The 20,006-nt window shown below is 37.6% G+C and overlaps 1 protein-coding gene across 2 annotated transcripts in view; it reads right to left on the bottom strand.

The window, feature by feature from the left end:
* Positions 1–20,006, bottom strand: part of SCUBE3 (signal peptide, CUB domain and EGF like domain containing 3) — a 139,220-nt gene that overhangs the window by 53,003 nt on the left and 66,211 nt on the right. The window contains exons 5-8 of one of the 2 annotated variants that reach the window (XM_088153830.1): positions 15,122–15,247; positions 13,988–14,104; positions 2,950–3,016; positions 969–1,003 (exon numbers count right to left, since the gene is read on the bottom strand). In XM_088153830.1, the coding sequence (XP_088009956.1) occupies positions 969–1,003; positions 2,950–3,016; positions 13,988–14,104; positions 15,122–15,247 (345 nt within the window). The remainder of the gene's footprint in view (positions 1–968; positions 1,004–2,949; positions 3,017–13,987; positions 14,105–15,121; positions 15,248–20,006) is intronic. The other variant, XM_088153828.1, reaches the window with a different exon arrangement.

The raw sequence follows: 20,006 nt of genomic DNA, 5'->3' as shown, positions 1-20,006 counted from the left end.
ATCAACCTAGCAATGAGGTCCAGCAACTCAGACAGGGGTGCAACAAAGTGTAATAAACAAAGTGATCATTTGATTCCTCGTACTTTGCTGCTTTCCTTCTTCTGCATGTCACAAGCAGGCAGAAAAACATCAGCCAATCATAGTACCACATCAAGAATGGGGAGGGTTTGGCTTAGGACTGTCTATCCATCATATCTTGGCTCTTTCCTATGCCCCCTCCTTCTACATCCTATTCTGTCATAACCGAAATTGAATAAAGTAAAATACAAATACACCAGTGTCATGAAAGGAGCTCAGTCAAAACAGCACTTTTATTTAGAACTTCTACTCCACTTCCTTTTCTTTATTTATATAGGCAATAAACACCAACTTCCAGACTCCTTGTGTCTATTCAGAAGGCAGTGAAGTTACATTATTGCAAGTCCTGTCAAAAAGATTTTGTTGCATTTCTTGCATCACTATTTTGAGATCTTTAGGGAGACAATAGCAAAAAGGTGGCAGACAAGGCTGACCAGTGACCAAAGGCACTGAAATAACCAATAAGGACCTTTCTAACTTTCCTTACTACTTGTTCACTTGACTTTGGTTCCAACGTGATGGATAGCAAAGCACAACAGATTTCACATGCTTTGCAGTTATAGCTAGATGCTGTTGACTTAAGTACAACACTACTTTAACACTGGTACAGCCAAAGGTGATTTAATCCTGTTTCACTCATGGGGTAGGGTTGAGATGGTGGTCATGGCAGAAAAAAGGATATTCCTAAGAAAGACCCAAGTGATACCAGAAACTGGAGAATTATACATACTCTCCATTTCAATATCAGGAAAATGTATAACTGAAACAAAGCAATTACCAATACTCGGGACTTGGATTAGCTGCCTTCTATCATAAACAGTCACTTCAAAGAGAATCCTTAAAAGGATTATGAATATGAAACATACCCAACTTGTAAGAAAGATGACTACCTATCACTAAGTGTAACACCATCTTGTTTTCAGGAGTGTTACTTGATAGAAGGAAAAAAATTAAGAAACTTTTAGCATCTGCAGATTTGTCTATAGAACAATCATAACAGGATGCTTTTTGTATCCTTCTAAAATTTGTTTCAAACCCATTTTTGTGCTTGATTCCTACCTCAGTTCCTCCACTGTGTAACAGGAAAACTCTATAAACATTACCAGACATTTGGCAAAAGCTTTCCCACCCATGTAATCATTCTTGTCCTGTATTTTCTCAAGGAAGAAGATATGAATAATGCAGTTAGCTTATCTTTCCAACTTGAATTCAGGGCCACACACAAAGAGGGGTGTTAGCCATCACTGAGTCAAATAGGGCACAAAGTGTCTAGATGGAAACCAAGATCCAGTTCTTTAAAGTTACTTGCAGGTTCCTTAGGCTTATATTGAGTGCAGTGACTACTAATCTCAATGTATAGTTTTACCTAGATTTGGGATCAAACCTTAGAGGCATCAATGTCCTCTAATACCTCTCCCATTCTGCCTTTCTTTTCTTCCTGATTCCTCAGAATTTTTAAAACTATTCTGGGTGACTGATAGACTGTAGACTGCAACAACCAGCTGTTCCCCACTTCTGTTTCTACCATGCATCTTGATCCTATCTCAAAAGGAGCAATGCTGAATCCTTGCCACCTCCAAAACAATCAATCAAACCATCTCTGCTGAAGGAGAACTGGTGTGAGAGATTTGGAGATCAGTAGGAAATGCTTGGGAAGCTAGGGGAAAGAAAGGTTTGGGAAATCTAGGGAGACTAGTGTTATTTGTGTGTATGGGAGGGTGATTCAAAGACAGAAAGGGCCAGAGAAATAATGAATGAATGTGGGATATGGGAGAGCACTGAGAAGGAAGGGAAAGGAAGGGAAGGGTGTGTGCATGTTGAGAGGGAGGTAATTCACAAAGAAAGGAGAGATGTTACAAGGGAAAGTGATTCAGAGAGAAATATATGATTTCATGATTTTGTCTGCTAAGAGACTGGGTGAAAAAGTTCCTGTATTTGGCAGATAGATACAAAGAGAAAGAGAAACACAAGTTACAGGGATAAGTAGCTCTTATATCCTGAGAGTGTGAAATGAAAAAAAAATAAATCCAAATTTGAAGGTCCTTTTGGTTTTGAAAGCCAGGTCACATGGATATCCTCCCCCATCCACCCACCTCAGACCTCACATTAAGTTTGATCACAGCAATTAGAAGTTAGGCTTAAAAGCAACTCTCAGGTAGAGCTATAGTTTCCTCTGATGCAATTTCTCAGTGTAGTTACTGATCCCTTGTTGTCGTCTTCTTTTCATTTATGTAAAATGCTATCTTTGGTGACATTAATGACATGGTAACTTCTATTCTTCTACTGCAGAAGTTTGCAGTGATGAAAGACATCTAATAGGTGAATATTCTTGGAGAGAATATCCAAGAATGTGATATGGGAGAGCGCTGAGAGGGAAGGGAAAGGAAGGGAAAGGAAGGGAAGGTTGTGTGCATCCCTTCTATATCCCACAATATAGAAGCAGGTAATAGAATACATAGGTTGTCCCTTAGCTTTTAAGAGCTGGTGGTTATAATTTCTAACAAAAGAACAGGCTACGAGCACAAGCAAAGCAAGCAGCTACTTAAAGCCCCACATTTCAAATATGGTTTGTTCCTTCTTGAGTAATCCTATTGGCCTGGGTGTCTCTTTCTCCACTGTCCAGACAACTCCAGGCCTATCTACATTCCTGTTGACAGCTGGGGCCATGCAGATTTCAAGAGCAAAAATGGATTTTAGAAAGGGCAGAAACTGGGCTGGTTAAATAGTTAGTAATCACCATTGTTCTGTTTAATGCCCTGCTACCTATTCTCCACAATGCGAAGTGAGGCATGCAGTTAGTAAGACAGCTGTGCCTGGTTATTTTATTCCCAAATAGAAAATGCGGCTATAGTTAAAACTCCTCAAAGAGATATAGAACAAAAATATTTACCATTAGAAAACGTCTGGGGGGTAACGTGCTGCTGGAGGTGCCTCTCCCCTGTTTGACATTATAAAAAAGTGGTTTAGAAACAGTGTCCAGCAAGGAGTTTGGCTTTTTAAAAATGTAAATATTCCCAAAGAACAGTTGAATCACAGATTTTCAGTGATTTCCCTCCCCAGTTCCCCACCCCACCTCCACATACAATCCTAGCTAAAATCAAATTACCAAGTCATTTGGCCAATGGATCAATTTCATAATAGTTTCCTTCCTTTTCACCAAGAATATTTCTCCTCTCTGTTCACTAGTGCAACTCTCACTTTATTAAAAACTAGCTAGTTGTTTTTTTATAGGCAGAAAAGAAAAAGAAAGGGACAAGAGAAAGGAAATTAGTATTTAATTCTGTTAGTATTTAAAGTTCTTTTCTAGATAAATGTAGATGCAACTTTGAAAAAGCTTTTGTTTATCAGAAGGTAGATCAATACCCTTACGTAGTAAGCAGCATGCATATAAAACAAATTTGACTGTTCACAATAGCAAAGTAAGCAAATTATTGTGAAGCCTCTACTAATAAACCAAATTCAGCTTGTGAATTAAGGGGCAGTCAGAAGACAGCACACAATAGCCCTAAAAAACAGAATTCTAACCCATTCATCAGCTGAAAAAAAGCTCCTACTGCAGTTTAAAAATTTTTTTAAAAGACCCTACCCAAAGACTTATAAACCAAACGCCACCACAGAAAAGGAAAAAGAATGACAAAAACAGGAAGAAAGCAAATTCACACAGTTCTTAGTGATCTTCTAATGCTTCTTTAGATGCAAGCTAAATTAATCAGTTCAGGTAATCCAATCAAATATAAATACAGGTAGTCCTCATTTAGCAAGCACAGTTGGGACCTGCAACTTGGTCATTAAGCAAAGCAGTCACAAAGTGAAACTACAACTGTGCTTATGATCTTAGTTCAGCTTTCCTTTGCTTTACAGACCTGCAAAGGTTGTAAATGTGAGGATTAGTCACAAAGTTACTTTTTCATCACTGTTGTAACTGTGAATAGTCGCTAAATGAGGACTACTTGCATAACTTTCAACTACATTGTATTTTAAAGTATTTACAAACTTAATCCTATGCATGATACTTCAAAAGAAATTGCACCAAATTAAATTATTCTAAATGAATAATTAAACCCTAACTCTAACCCAAAGAAGTCAGCATAGTATACATAGAACTGTAACCTTAAATAAATTTAATACAGTCCATCTAATCTCTATGATATAGTTTCTTAGGACAAGAATGCATTTTTCAAATAACCATGACTTTAAATCTTTTGATATTTTTTTTAATTTATTTTTTTTAATTTTTAATTATTAAATTTTTTAAATTAAAAATAAATATTTAAAAAAATATTTAGATATTCTGATATTCTGAAGAGTTGAATGTGCATGCATCTTTTCATAAGATTCTTGAAAGATAGTTTTTCTCACAGAAGTTATGACATTTCTCAGTATGTTTCTAGTGGATATGTGTTTTCTCTGAGAATTCGGTGTTCCAGATAAGTAATCTGATTCCTAGGGACCATTCATTTGGGAAGGTAGGCTATGATCTACAGTACAATGGTGAACAGATTTGCATAGGTTTCCAAATTACCAACACTTTTTCAATAGCACCACATCAATATGATTGTTGCTTTGGAGTGAAGTGGTGCTATCACTGTAAAAACAAAAGCAATACGCCCTGCAGCTCTGCCATGCTTGCTTACACATAGCAAGTTTAACCAAATATTCCAAATCCTGGTTTCAGGAATTGTTGGAACTGAAGGCCAAATGTATCATGAATGTGTTCAGCAGCAGCAAAACAAAGTTCAAAGAAATCTAAGTGACCTCAGAGGAACATGTGTAACAAAAAACAAAAGTAAATAAATATAGGGAAGGGAAGGGAAGGGAAGGGAAGGGAAGGGAAGGGAAGGGAAGGGAAGGGAAGGGAAGGGAAGGGAAGGGGTCAATTCTCCTTAGTATGACCTATTCTGAATACCCTTCTAAGAAATGAACCTGTGCAGATCTAATTGTTTTATCCTCTTTTAAAATTAATGGAGGAGTGAGACTTGCAGAAGCAATAGGAAACCAACTTCATGAAACCATCTGCCATTCCTGGAGCATCTCAGGGATGACCCATGTTAATGCCTTACACTTGCAAAGTTCACAGAGAAATAGCTAATTGGACAAGCCTAACCCACAGCTCAACAAGCTGGCAGAAGAAGAGAGCATGCAACTGGGCAGTGCAAACCAAGCATGTGGAACAAATTATTCCAAAGGGAGTAAGAGAGTCATAGCGTCTGAGTGCAGGCTTGTTAGGTCTAATGAGAACCAAATCCCTGAGTCAAGTAACACTGTGGAGAAAAGACAGATGTCCCCTGAAAATGGCAGAGAGAATAAATGGACAGTGATATTCTACTCCTCATTGCTCCTGAAATTAAGCTCCATAAAATCTAATATGCTTGGCAAATAGAGCTTTTGAAAAAAGGCCTCATCATCATATAGATTAATGATTAACTTTCTCAGCCCCCCAAGAAATGTGGGCCACTGTTTGGGGATTTTCTTTTGCAGCAGAAAATTTTTCTACATGGGTTTCCCCAGAACCCAATGGCTTTTCTGGTTATGGGTGTACATCAGATCTAAACATCATCTGCTTTTTTGTGTGTGCATTTTTCATAGCATTCTGGCTCCAGTATAATCACTAACCTTACTTAGAGTTAATGGTGCCAATATGCTAAATCCTCACAGGAAAGAGTTTGTTGCATCCATAATTCTCAAGCTTCCCATAAGACATTAGGAACATTTGAGTTTTTGAACAAAATACACATCTATTTGGATCAGCAATTTTATGCTCCATTTATGCTAAATGAAGCGAAGTACTTCATTTAAAAGAAAGGGAATCTTGTCATGAATACCTATATATAAAACTCTTATATAAAAGATAAATTCTCTTGAAAGACTCTAAAAACATGTTTTGAGATTTGAAATCAATCAATCTCTTAGGAACTAATTGTGGGATATAATTCTTTTAAATCTATACTAACAAATAATTAAGAATTGCCCATGCAAATAATCATAGGTGTTCTTAAAACTACATTAAAATTATGCTATAGTACTTTTAACCACTTTAGATTGTTTTGATGAAATTGTCAGCAAATTGGAACATATTTCTATTGTTCTGGGCATTACCAATTAGTTAATAATTTTGTTTATAAATATTTGAAAAAGTTGGGAAAATCACCCAACTGTTTACCACAATGAATCTTGGTAGGCTTACAGTCGAAGGCATATTAACTGATGCACTGTAAGAAATTGATTCAGTTCTTGTTGGTGGGTTGCAAACAACTGTAAAACTAAAATACACCTTAAGGTGTGGGAAATGGCTTTGACTAAAAAATGAATACAAGAAGCTTTGAAAAACCATACAATGAAAGATGGATTCATACAAATCTGATCACTAGTTACAGTAATACTGTTTTGAAAAATAGAAAACATTTGTTCACCACCTGAATAAAAGTAACTCTGTAAAGAAATATTAAATATAGATATTTGTTAAGATCATGTATATAAAAAAATTAAAGGAAAACAAAAATAAACCAAGCTATTAAGAGAAATAAAATCTCCAGAGCCCAATAGCATATCTAGCAGATATGTGGCTGGGGCAATGGAACAGAAACTGGGCAATTATAATTGGACTGATATTCTATTCTCGGGCAAGGTGCTGGAGGATCTGGAGCAATAACCATTTCTGATGAGACAGATTATCTGTCTGGTTTCAGAATTGCCATGAAACATATATTATTTTCATCATCTTTATGAATGAACTACATTGAGGATTGATGAAGTGTGTCATTCAGTTATGCTAGATATCTCAGAAGCATTTGATACCTTAATCATGGTATGGCTAGGTTACTTTACCCACTATTTTAGGGTGATTCTGGCCTTTCTTGGAAAAGCTATTGCATTAAGTGGTAAGAGGCAGGTGGTAACCGGCAGTTATTTGCCAATAGTGTAATTTCTTTGGGTGTGTGTTTATGTGTGGAGATCCAGTTTGGTATAGTGATTAAAGGCACAAGGCTAGAAACTGAGAGATTATGGGGTTTAGTCCTGCATAGGCACAAAATCCACTGGGTGTCTTTGGATCAGTCACTCCCTCTCAGCCATAGGAAGAAGAAACTGGCAATAGCAAACCACTTCCAAAAATGCTGCCAAGAAAACTGTATGGACTTGTCCAGGCAGTTGCCAGGAGTCAAGACTGGCTTTGGCATGCATACATGCACACATAAATAATTAGCTAGCTAGCTAGAGTTTATAAGACAGCTTCCCTGAAATTTGGGGGACTGGTGACACAGGTATACTGAAGTCATCCAACAAATATACACTATCTCATTATCATCTACATCCAAAAATGTTGTTCAAAGTTCAAAAAATTAAAGGAAAAACATCTGAAATTAGCCATGGACTAGAAGAGGGCAAACAAAATGAAAATTCAGAGGTTCTCCTGATCAGTTAAGAGACAGAACAGAGATTCAGTTTGTTTTAGGTATAATTATACTTTTTTTTTGAAGCCTCAGTTTCACAAATCCCAAGTTTCAATGATGACTAAAAATATATTTGCACAGTTCAGACTAGCATCCTCACTTTTGGATAAGTCAAATCTACTCATGGTGATACATGCCTTAATTATACCCTTTTTGGACTTCTACAGCATGTTCTATATGAAGCTGCCTTTCAAAAGTGTTCCAAAAGTTATTACAGCCAGACTATTAACCAGAACTGGTCATAGAAAACATGTGATCTTCTTTCACGATAGTTTCATTGGTCTCAGATCCATTTTGAGACACAACGCACTCTATATGTTATAACCTATAAAGCGCTATCTAATTGTTTTTGAAAGACCATTAGCTTTTCAGATCCTTGGGAGAGATCTTTTCTCATTGGGAATGTGAGAAAAGGCCTTCCCAGCAGTTGCTCCCAGATGCTGCTATCACAGGAGGGGAGGCCAGGCCAGGCCAGTTCTTTCTCTCTTCTTTTTCTGCCTACAGGCAAAGCTAATTGTATGCAGACTGACTCCTGGCTTTTTAAGCTAACCTGCTTGCTGAAGTACATTTTAACTGTTCTAATTGGTTTATTTTATACCTTAATTCCATTTTAATCTATATTTTATTATTGTTAACAACCCCAAATGCTGACAAAGGCAGGATTTAAATTTATTAAATAAAGGAAGTATTAGTACCATTATATGTGAAATACACATATAAATTCATGCTTTTCATTCTGCTGCAAAATGTGAGGCTAGCTGTCTACAAAATAAATGTACAGCACTTTATTCACTAATAATTTTTACAGAAGATAAATAGCTGATACTTAAATGTTAGCAGCATGCTCTTCTCTAGCCTTTGATCCTAAGTATAAGGCAACCTTCATTAGGACTGACTCTGTCTAAAAGGAGAATGTTACTCATTATTTACATTTTAAAAGCAGCATTAAAAAGCTGGGTGGAGGAATGAAAAATACCAGCCACGACCTAATGAAACTGTCATTCAAGGAAGCTGATTGCACTTCCTGCCTTGGTGTGATCTGAAGGGGACCTATATTAGGCAGCTTGTTCGGGGCAACCCTTCAAATACACCGCATTCAATTTCAAAGTGCTTGGCCAAGGGAGTGAGTTTGCATTTAGAAACTTTATTCCTTGTGAAATGATGAAATATGTCAGTGGAAATGAAGGATCAGAAGGGGGAGTGGAGGATGGCTGTTTGCTAAGACCCAGCTATTAAATGAAAAAGGGCAGTTATAAATATCCAAAGAGGTATCTTAACCTCTTGCCTAGCTATAAATCTATCCCTGTGCTTCCCTACTGGGAGAGTGGGACTGGAGGTTTGGTAATAACCCCTGACTGTACAATTCAACAGTGTTTTCCACGCAGAGCAGCCATGAACAGAAAATACACTACAGTATATGTGAATGGGATGCTTCAGCTATACTGCTCTCCTTCTCATTCATACAGCTGGCAAAAACCAATCAGAAGAAAACTCAAAGAATATAGCCAGCTTCTCAACTCAATGAAATGCCGTCCCAGCAGGCAAATTCCCTCCATATCCAATCCTGAGAGAACAGACAGCCCAGAAGCATCTTTGTTGTTTATTTAAAGACCCTGGAGGCCACCATCCATGACTGCTGGGTCTAAATATGAACTCCAGGAAAATTAAGACTTTCACAGTTATGGAGATGGGGGAGGGCCTTTTCCCAGAGCTTGTTGTGAAAATTGGGTTAATGTGTTTTCCAAGTTATTCAGCATATGACTGAGACCATGTTAAGCTATAAGATTTCCAACTGAGTACATTTATTCATCAAGGAAACACAAAGAAGTTCAATTGTCAAATACTTTTCACATAAAATGAAGTATAACTTGACAAACAATTATTATTTCTTAGGAACAAAAACTGCATTAGTCACTAATCAAAAAACCTTTACAAGTGAGGAGAGGGCACACTCCAGTTTTGACTTTGCCAACCACTCCAACAAAGAAAAAAATCACAGAGTGGGTATTCTCTGGAGAGTAAGCAATTCAAAATGAGCTACAATTGTGTATTTGTTCCACTAAAATATCTATACCTGGAAAGTAAAACATAATCAACAGTATAATAAAATTGGCACTGGTACAGAATCTCTTGAAAGCAGAATGAATGAAAGGAATAGTCAGCTGGCATTGGTATGGACTCAATCACAGAACCAAAGGCATCCAAATTGGATTGTTTATATAAAATAAGAGGAGCCACCAACTGAAGATACCTGTTTTGTTGGAAGTAACATGCAAAATAAAAATTAAGCACAATATTACATGGCAAGAAGGAAAGAAACGGCTCAAAGACAAGTCATACAAGCAGTGAAGCAAAAACTACACATAGTATTAGAATTTCATTTAAGGAAATAGAAAACCTAATCATTACTCCATAAGAGAAAACTAAAAATGGGTCTTGGCCCATATTCAGGAACTTTCAGGCTACACTCTAAACTTATATTTGGTTCAGTCAGATTATTGAGACTTATTTCCAGATATATTTGTTTAGGATCCAGGTGCCAATTCTTCTGGACTAAAATTGTCCATATGCGACCAAATAATAGTACTAAATGAATGATTTGAAATAAAAGCCAGTGGTATTCCAACTACTAGTTCAACAGAGAAGCCCTTATAGTATTCTAATCTTCAGGGCACAAGGAGGCAAGATTAGTCTAATTAAGTATCATTACTTGGATGGTTAAATAAAAATGGTTCTTACATATTATCAAGTGATAGCGCATAGGCTGGCTTGACTAGGTCTAGATTCCAGCAAGTACTATGAAAAGTATGTACTTTCCCAGAGGCTCAGGCCACTCAGCTGATTTAGTTGAAGTGAACTGTTTTTAAATCCATTAAAACAAAACAAGAAGAGAAACATTTACAGTAATTTCTAGTTTGATCACTTTCTATGTTGGATAAAAGTAATCTGTTAAGCTGCATAAGCATCTGAAGCCAGTAAAGCACTCACGCATGCTGTCTGGTATTATTATTCCACAACACATACAAAAATACCCAATGATATTATTTCACTGTAACACTCATTCTCAGATTGAACCTTTAGGATGTCAATTTTTTGGTTAGAACAGGCTGCTATGTTCTAGTGGTAGCTTTCTAACTCTTTCCAGGAGATCAGAGGATATCACAGTCAAGCAAGACAGCAGATATCCTTGAACATGATAGACTTCATTAACACATTTAAAATTCTGTAATTCCCTTGATGTAAGTATTCGTGATAGAATACACTTGTGAGAGAAAAGAAATCAGAAAATGCAATCAACTATGTTGTTACATTAGAGATTAACAAATACAAATTTAATAATTGTAAGCTATGTTTATTGGTTAGTCATTTATATTAATATGAAATGTATTTTTTAAAAATAATAGAAATCAGGCACCTAGGATGAAAGATAGGATGTAGGGTTTTCTTTGCTTGTTCAGTTATGTCAAATCCAGGTTCATGTACCTGATGGCCTGAGGATCTGGCTCCTTCAGCGACCTGCAGAATTTTAGATCCAGGGTTTTGTTAACTAGATCTAGCAGGATAGCCATGTGACAACTTCCCACCAAGGGAAGTTTTTGAGGACAGAATGGGGCTATCTGTGAAGAAGGGGCTAGTAGCAGCCCCCCCCCTTAAACTGAACCCTCTCTGTTGACTTAGCTCTGAGAAATTGGAAGCAATTTGTTTTAAGAACAGTTTAATATAAATTCCAAATGTGCACGAAACTTGCAACATGCCTCCTCTACCAGATCTGATGGGACAGATATAATCGGGGAGAGGTGGTCCCTCAGATAACCCAACCCCATGCCATGAAGGCCTTTAAAGGTTAAAAACAGCACCTTGAATTGGACCCAGAAGCAAACTGGCAACCAATGCAGCTCACAGATGAGAGGTGTAACATGTGCTGTTCTAGAAGTACACATAACTGCCCGCGCCACTGCATTCTGCACCAGCTGAAGCTTCCAGATACTACTGAACCCTCTCTGTTGACTTAACTCTGAGAAATTGAAAGCAATTTGTCTTAAAAACAGTTTAATATATTAACTTTAAATTCCAAATGTGCACAATACTCAGCTAACTCTCATTATCAATTTAAGCCAAAATGTACATTATTATAACCCCTATGTTCTCCTAAACATACTGAGCACAATCCCATCTGCTAATAGAAATTATTATTAAAATTATTAATTATTATTTTTTCTATCTAGCCCAATAGAAAAAAATATCTATAGTCTGTTTATGAAATTTGAAGCATAGCTAAGTAGGAATGATTCTTCCCAGCTGAAAGGACAATTGTAAACAGCATTTAGATGATGTTGATCAAACTAGTCCATGGATGCCCTTTCTGTATAGCTAGACACAGCAGTGCAAGACCCATGACAGCATTTTTCATATAAGGCTGTATTACTATACCAGTTTACCTGGGGAAAAATTCTCAATAAACTGAATGGATCTTCAATTCCATATTCAAATACTGTAAGCACACAGCATTGAGGTACGTAGTGTGCTTTGTTTGTTTGTTCATTCAAATTTCTACAGTCGCCCATCTCAGCTGAGTGACTCTGGGCAGCGAACAATCATAAAAGCAATTCAAACAAATATATGTGTATACACCTGCATGAACTCTTCATCTCAGTTTGATGCTTCCTTTTTCAAAGATGAATTTAAAATACTTTGGTTCCACAGGGGAAGCTACAATTTGCACATTTATGTTTTTCTCCATAGGGGAAGAAGCAGAAGAAAAAATAGGTTCCAGTGAGAAAATAGTATAGAGGAAAGTGTTAAACTCCCCTCCCTTAACACTGCAGCTATAAAACAGATTTAAAAGCTGCTGTTCTGCTCTTAGAACACAGTGGAAGATCTCATCATTCTTCTGGTTTGATTCTTAGAGACAGAGCATGACTGAATTGGTCCTCTGAGCACTGAACTTCAAATAACACTTGGACTGGAACAGTGAAAGTCAGTACCTCCTACAATGTCAGTCTGGCATTTCAACAGGATATATGGCAAACATTATCCCTGAAAAAAAGAGAATCAACCTAAAGAATTCTCCATGTGGACTGTATCATTCATTCCACCATCCTGATTCCTCACATCTGCTATGCGCCCTAGAATAGATAGGTCTGTGCAATTCAACATGGATTTTGTGTTGTTGATGAGAACTGGACATGTTGAATCAGTGCACTGAAACTCAACAAATACCACACACAAATGTTTCTTATACAGCCCAGCTCAGAAAAGCAGAAGTAAAAGAAGAAGCAAGCATGCACATGCAATCCTGAATAAGCATTTGATGCTGTTATGCATTTATGGTTCAAATATATACATATGATGAATATGGCTCCATATATTTTTTTTTCTTTTTCCCCTACCATATTGCCCCTCCAACTAGAACCAAAGGCCAACCATTCAGATTGAAAGAACAGTTCCCAATAATTCTTCTGATTCTGCATTTTTCTGAATTCTATAATGCAATTCTTAGCTTAAAAATATTGCAAAATATATTATGTATTTTACAATACATATAAAATAAACATTTTACAATAAAGTGTGTATTCAGAAATGGGATGATCAGAAATACCAAGGAAGATATGCAAAGTTCACACAGACCAAATCCTTGGATTTGTCCATTTCATCTCATAAAGATACTTACCATATGTACATTCCAAATAGCGAGCAGTTAAGGAGAAAAGTACCTTGCAGACTCCCTAGAGGAAGTCTGTCTTTCTATGTGGAATAAGAAGCAGAGAACTATAACCACCATTGTGGTTATAGCCTGTGAACAGTTCTGCCAGATTTTAAAAAAATTATCCTATATTATTCCTATATAATTTGCAGTAGAAGATTAGAAATGAAGCAAATGATATACCTCGGTCTATCATTTTATCAGGAGAGTTTTCTCTGCCTGAATGTATGTGCATGTGTATGTGTGTGTGTGTGTGGGAGAGAAAGTGGTTGTCAATGAAAACACACAATAAAAAACTGGCAACCTTCTCTGGACAATGGCTGAGAGAAGGCCTGAGCACAGCCCCGTTTCTCTTCACTTTGCCAGATTCCTCCAGCAGTAGGAACCCTTGTGCCTCTCAGAGGGCAAAGCCTTTACTAGCAAAAGATGGAGGGGGAGATGGCAGAAGTAACAAGAAACCTGATGTCTACCATGTTATTCTCTCATGTCCAAGATTTTATGGTGGATCAAAGACAGTGAATTATCAGTTTAAGCTGTTTGGCACCACAGGTTCTATTTTAATGGGTATTTTTCCTTCTTATCTTCCCTGCACAGTAGCTTTATGGGGTCAGAGGTAATTAGTTATGATGACAATGTGTTTGATTAATTTGAATCAAATGTTGTAAATGATATTACACTGACATTGTATAATCTAAGCTACCTAAATTATAATTTCACACACACGCTTTGAACCAAAGCTTACAAAGCTCTCACTTACCTATGCATGTTTTCCCATCAGAGTGTAGCACGAACCTCACATGGCAACCACACTTTGGACCTTGATCTGTATCATCACATGTGTGCTGACAACCTCCATTACCATAGTTGCAGGTCACTGAGAGGTGTAAGAGAAGAAGCAAAGAGCAAGAAATACTTCCACATATCGTCATCCTACTCAGCTAACCAAAAGGCTATGTTTGCACAATACACTAATGCAGAGCTAACTAAATCACTTTAATTGAATTAATCCAGCTGCTTGGGTTCATACAAGACACTAGGCTAAAATGTGGTTGTCTGGTTTGAATTCAGTGTGTTATGCAAACAAAGCCCAAACCAGGTTCAAGCTGCCAGATTTCCTGAAATATGGATTAAGCTAAAACTTTATGCTCTTCAAAATCACTCATCAAATCATCCAGAAGTATAGCATGATTAACCTTACATCAATACCAACAGGGGAAAAAATAATATGGGAGGAAATTAAAATGAGGGATGCTAAAATTTTGGAAATCTGTATGGGAATGATTGTGATATGTCAAAGATCAGAATGAAAACAAATGCTATAAATGTTAGTTTCCAAGAAAAAAATGATGAAAAGCAAGCCATAAATGCTATCTGTTGAAAAATGGTCAGGCTGAAGTATGATGCTTATGTGTCATTTCTTGGTTTCTTGCATGAAAACTTGTTCTTTTTAAAGAAGTGCATTGCACTTAAGTTTTTCTGTCCTGGTCACTGTTCCATAATCCTTTGAGTTTAGCGGAATTTAGAATAGTGAATGTGTCTGCACATAAATTCAGACTCCATGTCAATTAAAAATGCTAATTTATTTTAGCAGCATCTATGTATAGTCCCGTCATAAGGTGAATATTGCAAACTTGATATTTCTTTTATGAGAAGGCTGTCTCTCTTTCATCAGAACAGTGTATTACATATACAGAGGATATGATTGGCTATATGGGTACATGGATGCAACTGCCCAAATTAATGTTGGCAATTATAGTTCTATGATGCCCTCTCTCTTCTGTGATACAGTACACTTCTATTAAAAATCCATAAAATACTATTTCTGTATTAGTGTTTTTAAAATATACCAAATGCTACTTCTTTGGCAAAGGCTCCCCAGGTAAATACTTACATTTGCAGTCTCGTTGATTCTTAGTGAGCTCAAAGCCAGGTCGACATTCGCAGGCAATGCCACCTTTGGGGGTCTCACGACAGATGTGAGCACAACCATGATTCTTGTTCATGCAGTTCATTCCTTCTAAAAGATAAAAGAAACAACATAAAAGCTACCCAAACAACATAAGAAACAAGAAACAGCAATTAGAATATATACTTGTATTTTAGAATGAGCCATCCGAATAGTTCATTCTTGCTTAGCCAACTTCTTTACCTATCTACCTAAAGTAAATCTCAATAAATTAAATAGGACTTACTCCCAAGTAATTGCACATAATTGTAGCTATATTGCTAAGGTGACTGTAGTTACCTTCAAAATATACTCACTTGTTAGAACTAGAACTCTTAAGATCTACTGGTTTCAGAAACAACTTAGGCTTCAATTCATTGGAGGTATATGAATTAACAGGTACTGAATACAACAAATATCCTGACTTAAAGATAAAAGTGACCTGTGGCTGATCCATTCCCCCTGGAAGTCTTGCCTTAAAGGAAAATTCCTGAAAACAGGAAAGAAAAATGAAAATCCCCTAACAGTTCACTAAGAGAGAATTTGGTATACTATAGTCAAGTTATGCCATAATATCAAGATAATACTGTTCAACCTATTAAATTAAAATCTGTGAGGCATCATGTGTGTTGCAGAGCTGATTACCATCACCAATGCTTTATTGTGCCCAACACTTAGTGCCCAGTTTTGTCACCATGTATTCACCATCAGAACAATGAACTTTCAATTACACCCTTCGTATTATGTCCCTTGGCCAATGCCTTTTCCTCATCATACCAGCAGCCCAGAAACCTACCGTCTTTCTCATTCAAAATCCCTGATTTGCTGTTCAATGATGTTACAGGCTCTAGTGCTGTTTCCTCAGGAGGGGTCAAAAAGTCTCTCAGGCTTTCTCAATACTGGAAATCAGCCAAGGCAGCATTAGCTACAGACGCTGCTGTCTGACCTATCCAAGCTGCAAACAAAACAGGGTGCTGCTGACTCACGTCCCTGGATTGTTTGTGCTCTATTTTGGCTTGAAGGACACCGAATTCTGTGCTTTAGCCTCCATCTCTCCATGTTGGCCACCCACTGTAAGCGGCAACCAGAGCCAACAGGGCCATGCCCCCTGCATCATGGCCTGGGTGTGCTGAGGAATACAAGGATCCATAGGGACTGGGCCTGTCTACTTCATTGCACAAGGCAGATGTTAGGGTCTAAATAAGAGAAAAAGTATCTGTGAGTAAGCCAGACCTACCACAGGAGCGGAACCAAAAGTCAATCTGTGATCTAGAAAGAAGGACACTTATTTCAGAGTGAGTCTTATTTTTAAGAATAATGTTAGTCATATTTTTATTATGTTTTCATGTGGTTGTTTTTATTCATTCTCTTTATATATTTTTATTGCATTTTAGCTTGATCATCCCATTTGGAGAGAAAGACAGGATTGTCAAACATTCACAGTTGCCTAGTGAACATGGCTATACTCTAGACTATCTGGAGTCACATCTGAGAAAATGATGTATTCCAACTTAATAGTGTAGATGACCAAAAGTATTTGTGCAGAACAATTCAGAAAAGTGGAAAACGCTTAGAAGATTCCAATAATAAATCAGATCCATTTTCCCTAAACAGATGAGAGTAAAAAAATGGAGATCATATCTAAAAAGCAGACATGTCAAGAGGCAATAAAATATATTATTTGAGTAGAACCAGGTAATGTATTAACATGACAAAATATAGTGTATTCTACTATGAAAATGGCTGTAGCATTATATTCTCATAGCCTAAACAATGTTTGTCTGTAAACAGTCTGTTAGGTGCCTGGAATTACTGAGGAGAAGCACATAAAACAAACAGGTATAAGCGCAGTAACATATAGAAAAGAATCTCAGGAGTTCTGAACCAGAACTTCTGCTGCATCTGAGAAATTGCAGCCACATAGGGAAGGTCAGACTAGCTACATGTTCAGAGAAGCCTTCCATAATGAGCAATCAGCTTAAACATACAATACATACAAACTGAACAGTACTTATTAGACATATACATTTTGCACTTTACTTCTGTTGTGTACTGAATTGAGGCCAGATCCTGGTCTGGCAACATAATTCTATTTCTACAGCAACCAGCTAATACATCTACAGTATATAATACTTCTGCTAGCACTAAAGGTTACATGAAAAATCCTTATCTCCTTTTAAAGAATTATGTAATTAAAAGTGGCTATTTATATCATTGATACTAACCCACTGGCTAGTACACAAATCCACATTAAAACATCCCCAAGTTCTAGCTTAGTATTGCCTTACAATTTCTGAAAGGAAGCTAGCTGCCTTAGAGGGATTTTATATACACCAAACTGATTGCTTTTCATATTCCTATTTCCAGTCTATGTATACTATTTAGTACAGAATATACTTTTTTGTTTCACTCTCAAATATTGGAAGGTGTCAAGCTGAAAGAAGGAAGCACAAAGGAAAAGAGAAAACAGCTAATCAAAGATCAAAAGAGCACCAAAACAGTCCTTCATGTATTCTCTCTCCTTCCATATAGCTTTCTGTTTCTTAAAGCTCCCTGTCCTTCCCCACATTGGAGATATGGAATTGATTGAGGATGACAGCTTAAATATCTGTATGTTCAAACCCTAAAGCAGTCAGTGCAACAGCTGAACAAATTACATTTTCACTCTACCAACAATAAGACATAGGGATTTTATTAGGAAGACTTAACAGACACACTTGAATCAAATAGATAGCTGCAGAACTAACTCAACTCAGATTTCAGAGGATGTCGGCAGCAATCTGGATCCCTTTCATTCCTGACTACTACTGTTAGTCTTGGCAGATGACAGCATCTCTTAGCAAGAGAGGGTGCAGCTCTGTGTTTTCAGCAACTTGACTGCCAGAGAATTGCTGACAAAAGCAGCCCTTTTAACAGGATCCATGCATTCGTAAGTCAGTGCTTCAGTGAACATCATATGCTCATTTTGAACGCTGAACATGAAGATATTTAACATTTACATTAAACGTTTTTTTGAAAAGGATCCCTTCCCTCCAAACACTAACCAAAATTGCCATTACCAGTGTCTGTAAACTGTTTAGTAACCTTCTTAACTAGTGAGGAAGCAGGGTGTGGAGTTGAAGGGAAGGAAGAAAAATAGAACACTTGGTATAAATGGGGTAAAACTGTCTTTAAAGGAGATGAACCATGCAGTGCAATAGAATTGGAGCATGGTAATGGGTTGTGCTACACACTGAGTGCTAAAGCTAACATTCTGGAAAGTGGTTTCTTGTTTTTTACATTTATTCTATTCTTTCGCTTTCTTAGAAGCAGAATCTTTTGAAGAACTGTACTTTTTCAGAAGCTCGCTTAATGGTCAATACTAAATCCTCTTGACCATTAAAGCAGCCACATCTGAATACTCTGCTGGTTGTCCCTAAGAAAATCTCATTTTAACACAGGCTTCTAGCTAGCAACCACTGATTTCTTTCTTTCATGATCAATTGTATTGGAAATCTAGGGTCTCTCATGCTGTTGTACAGCAGAGAGAAGAGGAACCAGAGAAACTGAAAAAGCCATCTGGCTATTTTACACACCACATAGGTTATCAATTCAAACTTGCTTGGGGGGTGGGGGATGTCAGCTCAGCACCAAAATAATTGTTTTTTAAATCTCAGAGCAAACTATGGTGATGAATGGGCCAGCTACCAAAAAAAAGAAGAAGTTGTAATTGATTTAGAAAAGGAAAGGGAGACCAACAAAAGGCCCCCTTCAGTGAATCAAATCCACTTAGTAGAGATGCAGAGAGGTTCAAAGTCTTAAGTCTTTTCTATATCATGGGCAAAATTAGAAAGTTACTACAATATCTTGTCCTTTCATCTTGGTAGGGACTTGGTTCCTGTTTTAGTTAAAGTCAGTGGGTTTTCCTGCATTAAAAGCTGCAAGACATGTTTGGCATATTTTAGGAAAGAAATTAAAATTTGACCCTAGCTCTCAGGAGAAATTGACACTATGGGACAACCTGATCCTGAAGATCAAATAAATCCTGCAGCTTATTTATTTACTTACCTTATTTGTATGCTGCCCATTCATGAATGTGCAGGGCAGCTAACAATCAAATCATCATGAAAATCATTATTAAATAATTAACCTTCCCAAAATAATGAATAAACCCCCAAATGTAAACAAAGTTAACAACGATGGCTGGTGTGGGTCTTCCGGGCTGTGTGGCCGTGTTCTGGAAGTTTTGTTTCCTAACGTTTCGCCAGCATCTGTGACCGGCATCTTCAGAGTGCAGGAGCACAGACAGGAGCAGTTCTCTCTGTGTCCAGGATGAGGTGACCCTTTTGTGGGTATTTATAGAGATCTGGGGGGGATTGGGGGTGTGTGGTGGGGGGGCTAGGGGGTGTGTGGGGGTGTGGGGTTTGGGTTAACGAGTGGCTGCTTGTTTTGGTATAAGAATACGTGTGTATCTTCCTGGGGATTAGGCAGGGTTTTTTCTTCTATTGAGAAAAAACCCTGCCTAATCCCCAGGAAGACACACACGTATTCTGACACCAAAACAAGCAGCCACTCATTAACCCAAACCCCACACACCCCCACACACCCCCTAACCCCACCACACACCCCCAATCCCCCCCCCAGATCTCTATAAATACCCACAAAAGGGTCACATCACCCTGGGCACAGAGAGAACTGCTCCTGTCTGTGCTCCTGCACTCTGAAGATGCTAGTCACAGGTGCTGGTGAAACGTTAGGAAACAAAACTTCCAGAACACGGCCACACAGCCCGGAAGACCCACACCAGCCATCGTATTCCGGCCGTGAAAGCCTTCGACAACACAAAGTTAAC

The sequence above is a fragment of the Python bivittatus genome, unplaced genomic scaffold (genome assembly GCF_059951505.1).
Source record: "Python bivittatus isolate LINGU-HERP-01145 unplaced genomic scaffold, Pbiv_v1 ctg000700_np1212, whole genome shotgun sequence".
In the NCBI taxonomy this organism is placed as follows: Eukaryota; Metazoa; Chordata; class Lepidosauria; order Squamata; family Pythonidae; genus Python; species Python bivittatus.
This window is presented reverse-complemented; position numbering and strand designations above follow the sequence as displayed.